Source organism: Lingula anatina, chromosome 1 (genome assembly GCF_051362555.1).
Source record: "Lingula anatina isolate TDL-2025a chromosome 1, LinAna3.0, whole genome shotgun sequence".
Classification (NCBI taxonomy): Eukaryota; Metazoa; Brachiopoda; class Lingulata; order Lingulida; family Lingulidae; genus Lingula; species Lingula anatina.
The window spans coordinates 9,965,329-9,975,014 of NC_141767.1; the positions used below are offsets into that span (position 1 = coordinate 9,965,329).

The 9,686-nt window shown below is 38.1% G+C and overlaps 1 protein-coding gene across 1 annotated transcript; it reads left to right on the top strand.

Moving 5' to 3' along the window:
• Nucleotides 1-1,690: 1,690 nt before the first annotated feature.
• On the top strand, nt 1,691-7,060 carry LOC106165938 (uncharacterized). Its single transcript, XM_013544299.2, has 3 exons — nt 1,691-1,907; nt 3,839-3,949; nt 5,378-7,060. Exons 2-3 carry the CDS (start codon nt 3,923-3,925, stop codon nt 6,572-6,574), a joined length of 1,224 nt encoding a protein of 407 aa, XP_013399753.2. The 5' UTR covers nt 1,691-1,907; nt 3,839-3,922; the 3' UTR covers nt 6,575-7,060.
• Nucleotides 7,061-9,686: the final 2,626 nt, after the last annotated feature.

Consider the following 9,686-nt stretch of genomic DNA (forward strand, 5'->3'; position numbering starts at 1 on the left):
CTCTCGCACCGGTGGCATCACCGTGACACGGCCAGGTAATGGAGCGGACTGAACTCTTTGCGTTTCTTTCTCATCGACCACGTCTTTTTTAGTGGTATTCGTCCCATTTTCTATGATTTCGCGCTCATACGTAGTTAACAAGTCCTCATAGGGATAACTGGTGACTTCATCATTGAAGGATACCCTACGGTTTAACTGGCGGGATATCTGACGGATTTCACTTTCCCCTTTGTTTGTATCACCTTTCTTCTTCTCTGTTTCTTCTTTCAGTTTTCTCTCAGCGGCTTTCATTTCTTCTAAAACAGCCTCAAATTCCGCAGACGCGGATCTTGGGCTTAATAAAGTTGCCATTGTTCTTGTATTTTATACATGAAAATTTGAGCTGCATTGAAACCAATCTGCTATAAATTCTTCGCCGCTCGCGTTCGTCGACGGGCTTCTACCTCATGCCTGTGTTGTCACGGAATGCCCTGCTCACAGTAGTTGAAGAGCAACAATAACACGCGTAACACTGCCAGTACTGGGTGAACGGAGCAGTGTTTGTTTAATAATTGCGGTAGCGGCGACAACACAAATGTCTCTTTTTGGACAACAAACGCAATAGAAGTAATGGTTCTGTTGAAGACAACTCTGATTATACATGTATTTGTCGCCTGTCACATTCGTCTTTTGAGATTCAAATTTTTAAAATTTGTTGCGGTAACATTTCACAGAGGGACACTTGGATATGGTACAGAAAATGGGTGAATCATGGAAGGGCTGGAGTGAAGTGTTATTTTATTATCATTATTTATTATTATTATTATTATTTGCAAAATATGAGTATGTTATAAAAGGTTTAACGCCCACTGTGTGATTTTAATATTGGAACAATTTACTATAAGCCGTGTTGCTATCCAAATTTGATTCTTTATGAAAATATACCAGAAAATGCTAATGTTACTTAAGAATTTATATTAAGTGATTTTTCACTGCGATTGGTCTTTGTTTCTAACCAAAATCTATCTTTAATGACCTATTATGACATGGCTTTCCGATTTATATGTCTCGATGTCTGAACTGGTATTATGCAATGCCCATTTATTTAAGATAACGAGAAGTTTCAGCACGTTCTCATTTTTATTTTCTCAAAGATAAAGTTTCCTGCGCATTACAGGGTAAAACATCACCAAAAGCCATCTCCTAGCTACCAGTTACTGAACTGGAATGATTTAATGAAAAATGTAAATTGGACGTTCTAAACCCAATTAAACGCGGCTTTATTTCAAATGTGCTTAACATTAAATGATTTTACATACTGATACACCTGTGAGAAATATTTTACAACTGAACTAATTTCTTAAAATATGTTTATTTGTTCTTTGCTTTGCTGTGGCCCAAGAACAACTACAGCACTTGTTTATCGTCCATGTTATAAATATTGCTGCATGAATGGCGTGGGTTGTCCCATATTAATGTCGTCGATAGCAACATACAATAGAAAACGTAAAAATCACAATAGCAAAGGCAAACCAGGTCGCGCATTGGCTATAGCGCCTTTTCTTTGGTTTTATATTGTTTATTGACACGAAGTTAATTTTTCATGAAATCTTTTGTTATGTAATGGAAATGGGTGAAAGGCTGAGATGTAAGGGAAGTGACGGTTGAATGTAAACTTTAAAAAGTACCTTGTGCATGATTAACTGAACAAATACCGAATTGTTACTGAATCGTTTTACGGGTATTGACGGGGGCTAGGACTCTCTATGTAGGACATATACATGGGTCTGAGATTAAACCAACACTTTATGTTTATTGTTAGTTTACTGGGAAGACCTACTCAGCGCTAACTTAACCTACCACCTTACAAGAAGGAATCTAGTAAGGAAATATGCCGGATTAACGGGAACTATGGACGTGTAAAACAGGTATGTGTCAGAATAAAAATGGTGACTGTACAGAATCGATTTGGGTTAAACATTTTAATTGCATAGGCAAAAAAGCGTAAGAAAACACAACACAATCTGAACATTTGCTGTTACATGGGTATTAATGTGTTTTGCAATGTGTAACTTCTGCCCTTGTCTTACAAGTAGCTTAGATCCGTCAAAAGGTATTCACAGCCTTATAGTAAGACATCTACAGCTAGATCGACATGTTTTGCACTAGTAGACCTATGAAGTCGCACTTAAAATAGTGGAGATTTTAGCTTACATAGACTTTGGGTAATATGATAAGTGCTAAATGCTGACATTTTCTCACGTCACGTCAAGACTTATGCTTCTGACAACACACCTTCTTTTCGACTTCCTCCTTCATGCTTTTAAAAGAATGGCTCATCCAGACTCCTGTTTTAGGTGTAGTGTTAAAAGCCGGGCGTGTTTCAGTTCATTTGCACTCTATCTACGCTTTTGAAAAATATCAAATCAAAAGTAGTTTGACCGGGGGCCCTATGCTTCTATTCCTGACTTAGCCTGTGGCTTTTGTAGTGGCCCTGGGACTTGCAGGAGCATCAGCGTAATTACGCTTCGAAGAGAAAATCTCCTTGTTAAATTCACCGTTAAATTAACATTAAGGAGCTTTCCGTAGATCAAAGATTCGACTTGTTAATTGGCATAATGTGTCCGGAACTGGATTGCAAAAATGATGAATTGACATTGAATATCGACATATTTAGTTAAGCTGGATGGAACTTGATTAAGGGATCGAGAAAGTCATCATACAGAGTATCAAAAAATTAAAGGCACATGGCAGTTGAATAGTACCGTAGATGATATTTTTTTCATTTTTGTATTTTTGAGGTGCCTAGGTAAGAAAATTATCTACCTTGCTTTAAATGTTTTATTGCCGTAACACAATAAAAAATAACCATAAATATTTTAGATTAACACTTTGCAATTCAAATTTAGAAATTGTAAAAATTCCAGGTTGTTACAAGAGAACATCAATATTTATATTCAGACAATATTGAATACCCCTGTAAAATTAAATAAAGTGAAGTGTGTCGTGCAGACCAAATCGACCATAACTTGTGGATTATTCTGTAATCACTCACTAGACTGTGATTAACCGCGCGACAGGTAGGCTGTGGCGATGGGTTAGAAATCCTCAGATATAAGATTATTGTTAAAGTATATCAATCTTTCGATACTGGATATCTAGACCTATCGTAGGTTTCTAGAACACAGCTGATATATATATTGTGCATCGCAGGTGTAACAGAGACATGTTGTTAGGACATTTAGTGGAGCCATGTGGAAAATGGTCCTTTCATATATAGGTATAGGAATTTCAGCTGTTGGCGTCTGAAGGAATTGCTCGATTCAAATTATTTTGATTCAGCACAAGGAGGTGCCTTGGCTTTTATCTGCCATCCACACACAGATTTTATTGGATTTCTAGATAAGAAAAGATAATTTATGAGACAGCGAATCTCATGGTGTTGTGTTTCAGTTAATGTAGAGTAGTGCTTTGGTACCTGTGTTGTCTTCAAACTGTCATCGTTGCCATGAGTATTATTGGTTTTGCATTTTAAGCTTTATCGATGCTTTGACAGAGAGGACAGTGAAATGAGAAAAGCAGCAAAACCTACTGACGTTTAGTCAAGTCAAGATACGGGTAGGTCAAGTAAATCTAAGGTTTGTTAGGAAGTTCGAAATAACTGAGTGATCTGTCAGTTTTATCGACTTTGCAGCAAACGTATCAGTTTGCGCCAAAGTGGATTCGTCTCTTCCCCGCTCCGTGCACACCAAAGACTGGCAGACTTGCAACCAACTATCGGTTTTACTACGAGTTTAAGCTTCATTATCAATTTTTACTGTTCTAGTTTTTTTCTATTGTTTGTCTATTGATTTTTCAGCTCGTCTAGCCTGACGGGCGACATCGGGTGCCATGAAAACGAGAGCGACAAAAAGAAGACAAGAAGTAGATAGCTAGAGTCACCATGATGCTGACACTTTGGGAGTGGAAGGTATGTCATGTATATGATCATTATAGATCTCACTGACATATAGAAATATATAGATAAATTGAAGAGCGCTCCAAGAGGGCAGATCTTCGTCAGATTCTTTTTTAAAAATAAGAAGGAAACTTAGACTTATAATTGCAATCACTTCTTTCTCTTCAAAATAACTATCCTGAACATTTTATCAACTTTTGTGAAGAACTTTTTGAGACGTCCTGTCCACAAATCAGCGCCAATTGTAGGCGGACGTAACAAGGTAAATAGTAAATAAGGCATAGGTAAAAATAAAACCCAAGCAATCAACTCATGATAATTTATTGTAAATTATACGCAAGTTAAAAAAATATTTTACTACTAGCTGAAAAAAGTAGACTATTTAAGTGAACCCTTTGTTAAAGGCCTGTTGCTATCGCTTTGGGGAACGGATTTTGGTCCTAAGAGCGGCTACGTTTATAAGTACTGAGAAATGAAGTGGGCTCCCAAAGGTGTCCAACTATAAAGAGGAATGTTTTCTGAAGTTAGACTTAAAACGGTTTCTGTATATAGTTGGAGAAGAGGTATTTTGGATGTTTATATTTCGGGAAATATTGAAACTTATGCCAATGCTCATCATAGAAAAGAAAAGAAAACAATGCCTTTATGTTCAGAAAATACGACGATATTTATACGAAGTTGTGTGTTTTGGGTCATGTAACATCGAGAGTCGGGCACTGAGAATTGTCCTTTTCTTTTCAACTCACAGTGGGAACGCGGCATTTAATTACATCGTTTACAGCCATCCGTCCCCAAAGGCGTTGAGATATTTGTATTTCTCTTTTTCGATTATTTTGACTTATTGGAAGTGTTATTCATTAAGCCTTGCAATGTGCTTTGCGGCTCTTATTTGAGTTGTGTTGCGTCTACCCCTTAGGCAGAAATACAGGCTCACCTTTGGTGACTTAATTTTTTTTATATTCCAGAGGTGCGCTTGACATAAAATCAAACCAGATAAATGTGCGTTATAAATACACACTCTCAGCGTCTAAAAAGTATATAAACCACATTCTTAGCAACCCCGATTAAGTAACCGTGGAGGGTAATCCATCCTTGGTTGAAGTGTTAAAACAAAGGGCTGCTGTTTGTAATTTCACATTCAAAGAAACAAAACATATTTCATAACACATGCTGGCTGTGAACCATTTATTGTTGTTATGGACACGATTGACTTCTTCTACCGTAGAATTATTGAGCAAATAAGTTTACGCCTTTTTTTATCACCGCCACGGCCAACCCCTAAATTCTACTTACATTAAAGCACGCAATATTGCGGTTAAGGCTGCTATAAATTTGATGTTATGTGAACTTTAGACGATGAAAAATAAAACACACATGTGTTTTTACTTTGCTTTGGTCTATTAAACAGCTCACAAGTAGACTATGACTTTTTCGTTGCAGAATGTGCATGAGCCGCCAGCTCCTGTATCTCCGATAGTTCCGGGGGGTATGGTGGTTACCCCCACCCAAGAACAGACGAAATATCCCCCAGGAAACCAACAGCAATACCACGGTTACAAGAAACACCACGAGCATCTCCATGGAAAGGAACAGGGAAAGTTTGGAAGTAAAATAAGCGATTCTAGGGACAAACAGCGACGTCACCGAACAAACAAGGCAGGCGGCTGTGTCCTTATCGACAGCCCTAGAGATGAAGGAATACAGTATAGGAAGGAGCTTTTTGACTATCAGGCAAGGAACAGAGGAAGATTTTCCCGAGATATGCTTCCTATAACGCCACAGAGGAACTTTCGCTGCAAACATCCAGCTGGTATGAACGTTTCCATTAGCGACAACAGAAATACTATACCTACTGTAATGTCTTACGACCACAATCTCTACCTAGAAAATGGGGACTATAGAGATAAAGTAGAGAAGATGAAAAGAGTTTACGAACTGATGCAAGGAGTAGATCGGAAATATTCCAATTTGAGATCTGCGGCTTCAGTTAGAACTAATACTGCAACTGCAAGTGCCAAAACACCGCCGAAAAAGAGCGTTCATGACAGTGCAGACAGTGGTTTTGACAGTGATGTGGATAAAAGTTTGCTCAATACAACAGTGCCAGAAACATCTCCAGATAGTCTCAAGTCGCATGCGCGTCACGATTCAAAGAAAGGAATGAACACGGAGACGGAAATCGTTCCCCAAGCACAGGAGCAAAGATCGAGTGACAAATTAAACACAGAGAAAGGGGACACGGTGGAGCCCTCCTTAAAATCCCCGCATACAGCTGAGAAGTTGCCAAACATAAAACGTTCGAAATCAAAAAAGAGAGCAAAAACAAAAATGGATCAGTCAGAAGAAATGCCTTGCCATACGACCCAGGAAGCCGTGCACTTGCCCTACGTGACACTCCCGAGTCTAGAGGCCGTAAGGGCGGGGAAACCAAATCCCGGTGGAGTAAGTGCTTTTAGTCTTATAGATGACAAATCGTACAGTAAATTTGCTCGGAAAAGTAAGCCAAAGAAGTCACATCTTGGACAAGCCGTTCAAGAAATGAGACCCGTTTATGATAGACTTATGCCAGTGGACAGCCAAAGAATGGCCACCGTATCTACGTTATTTAAGAAATCGTCAAAGAAAAAGACCTCGTAAAGATTTTCTTCTTGTGTAAGTAACTGAGAAAACAGATTGGTGCTATTAGATGGATAATAGGTGATCACACGACTTGGAGATAGTTTCAAGTCACATTGCGTTCCACGTTGTCAACTGTCATTTCATTTTATAGAGCACAACGTCACTTCGAAGAAGAGTCGTTTTTCTTTCCTTTTGTTTTTTCTTAACTGTCTCGCAGTTCGTGAAGTGCATCGTAACAAATTTAAGTCTATCCCAGAAAACGTGATGGCATTCGTGTACATTTAATGACGTTGTTTTATTGAACGATGAGACTTACAGGTCATATCACGGTCACCGTCGCAAATCAAAGCGACACGCGATGACGCGTCACATCTTAGATCAATGGAAGATCAATTTGCAAAGATTTCGTAATTCTAAATAATTTTTTGTGTAAGTTTGCTGATTTCGTCACGTCTTTCCTGTTAGGAAAGTCCACATTTGAATAATAAATCACATACAACTGTACAGAATTGTTAAAGTTTTGTCACGTGTGTTCACACAGATGCTTACGTCAGAGGATGTGTTAAATAGTGTTTAATGGTTAAATTTCTAAATAACAGTCCTATCCTAGCCTCTTGTATTCTTCGATGAAGTCTAAAAATATCTAGGCCGCCAACTGTTATTATGGTAACTTCAAACATCAGTGGGCCTATTTTTCCATGAAACGAGGCTCTATTTTTAAATATTTTACTTAAGGTCAGAATTCTTCGGACGATTAAATCAAACGCATCTGTGACAAAAGAAACTTACAGTTTATATATAAATATTATAGCGTTAACTTTTGTTATTAGCGAAACTTTCAGATAATTTCTTGTAATAATAGACACATTATGTTTGGCAGTCTCGGCAGCCAGAGGACATAAGGCTAAAACATGAAGTCACATCAATAGCAAGTTTTACCACCTCCGCATTACAGATCTATTTTTTTATTGATCTTGTGTCCTCGTGGTAAGAAAAATGACAATAACAATGACAATGATTGTAATGTTGCACTGGACTTAACAGGGCAATCATTCACACTGACGCCCGTCACATATTTCAATATTAAAATATTGATTCACGACAGTAAGTATTCTGATATAGGGGGCTACTGGTTACATACTAGTACTACACATGTTAATTTAATCGTATTGTGACGACTAGCTCATGATAACAAGTGCACGATTTCACAAAGGATGTCCTCTTTTTCAAGTGATTTCCTTTTTATATTTATCTTATTTTGTTCTACTTAAAAGCTTGTATACCAAGAAAAGTGCTAGACAAAAACCACGCCTTATTGTTCAGAGTAAAACCATCAAGAGGGGTTTATACCACTGACTTTCTTTTGACACTTGGACGTCCTGTGCCAGATGCCATCATGTATATAGTTATAGTTATATATAAGGCCTAGATTCAAATGTACACTGTCATTACGTACGCACACAACAGACTACTTAGTTATGGTAATTCCTCATTTAGAAAATGAAAATTCCAATATACAGATTATGAAAAACAAAGTTGCGACATCTCTCATCGAAAAAAAGAGTATCAATGGAATTGATAATTCTTTTTTTCAGAATTTTACACAATAAATTATCGATTTTTTTTTGGGTATATACATATATAACATTTATGGGTGATCAATCTTTCCTATTTTCAACTGTCATTTAATTTTTCATTAAGTGGGTGCGCATCCCCACTCTTCGTTATTACAGATGATAATGACTAATATTCGAGTACTAGAATATAATCGAAATGACGTTGAATTTCATCTTCTTTTTCCTTCCCTTTTTTCCAAATATGGATCCTTTGACCTCCTTTTTTTGTTTTATATATAACCACATGCACTTTATCTTAAGTTAAATTGCACCAGTCAAATAAAAATTTTATGAGGGTATTATAAACTACATATGCGTCCTTTCCAACACCGCGTAAACCTTGTTTATCTTATTGTACTGTTTTGGTTACCGTTGATACGCGATTATTTCTTGTCTGCGACAAGAAGCTGAAATTTATAACCGCCATACAATACCTTTACCTCTATATTGCTGAACTTAATAACGTCTTCACTGCATTATTGATCATCTTGTGACAGGAGAAAACTGATTGGGTTCATTTTGAACGGGCTTAGCAGTCACGCTATGAAAATGTAATCATTCCGGCTCAGGAAAGGATTTCTGTCTCTCTTAATTGTACCAGTTTATCCAATTAGTCCGGGGCTGACATGTATGTAGATTTGGTAAAACAATTCCTACTGCGTATGTTTGATTCTTTTTCGTGGACGTCGACGCTCCCTTGAAGTTTCTCACAGATGTCCCTGTCATAGATCGACGATCGTATTCATTTCCATCGAGCCATATACTTGTATTCTAATATATCATCAAGATGCACAATAGTTGGAGAGCGTCAAACCAAAGAAGGCTTACAAGAAATAATAACGAAAAGGTCGAACAAAGGCCGTACGTGATAACGACGAGAGAAACAAAAACATTTGATGGTTATTCCCCGCGACCAAGACACGACATGACACCATCAGTAACTAACTTGGGCTCCCGTGGCTTTCCAGGCAATCGCAAAACCACGGTTTCTCAGATAATGAAGAGACGGGGATTTCAGCCGACTAAAAAATCAGATTATGATAAATGGGCAAGATCGTCTTTACCAAAGATCTCGCTATCGCAAGAGAAGGAAGGTACAGAAGTACAGAAACAGCAGGACAGCGATCCGACTGCAGTTTTTCAGCGACCATCGTCACGGCTGACGAGCGCGCTGTTGCGCGATACCACTGAAACACTTCAACTTCCCTCCGTCAAATCTCGACCTCTTTCGCCACAGTCACCGCGAGGTTCATCGCCGCGAAAAAGACCGAAATCCATGAAAAGAAGACTGATCGAAGAAGAGATGAGAAGATGCGAACTAGAAGACAACGATTTTGACATTTCTAAAGACGACAAAACAGAAGTAAAAGAAAAGAAAGTCAACGCCGAGCCGTCAAGGGACAGTTGTGTTGATGCCGGTAGACCGCAAGCAACGCAGAAAACGGTCTCATTCAGCGACGACAATAAGTCCGATGCGATTTCACAAAACAAAGACAAAATCTCTTCTGTTATTG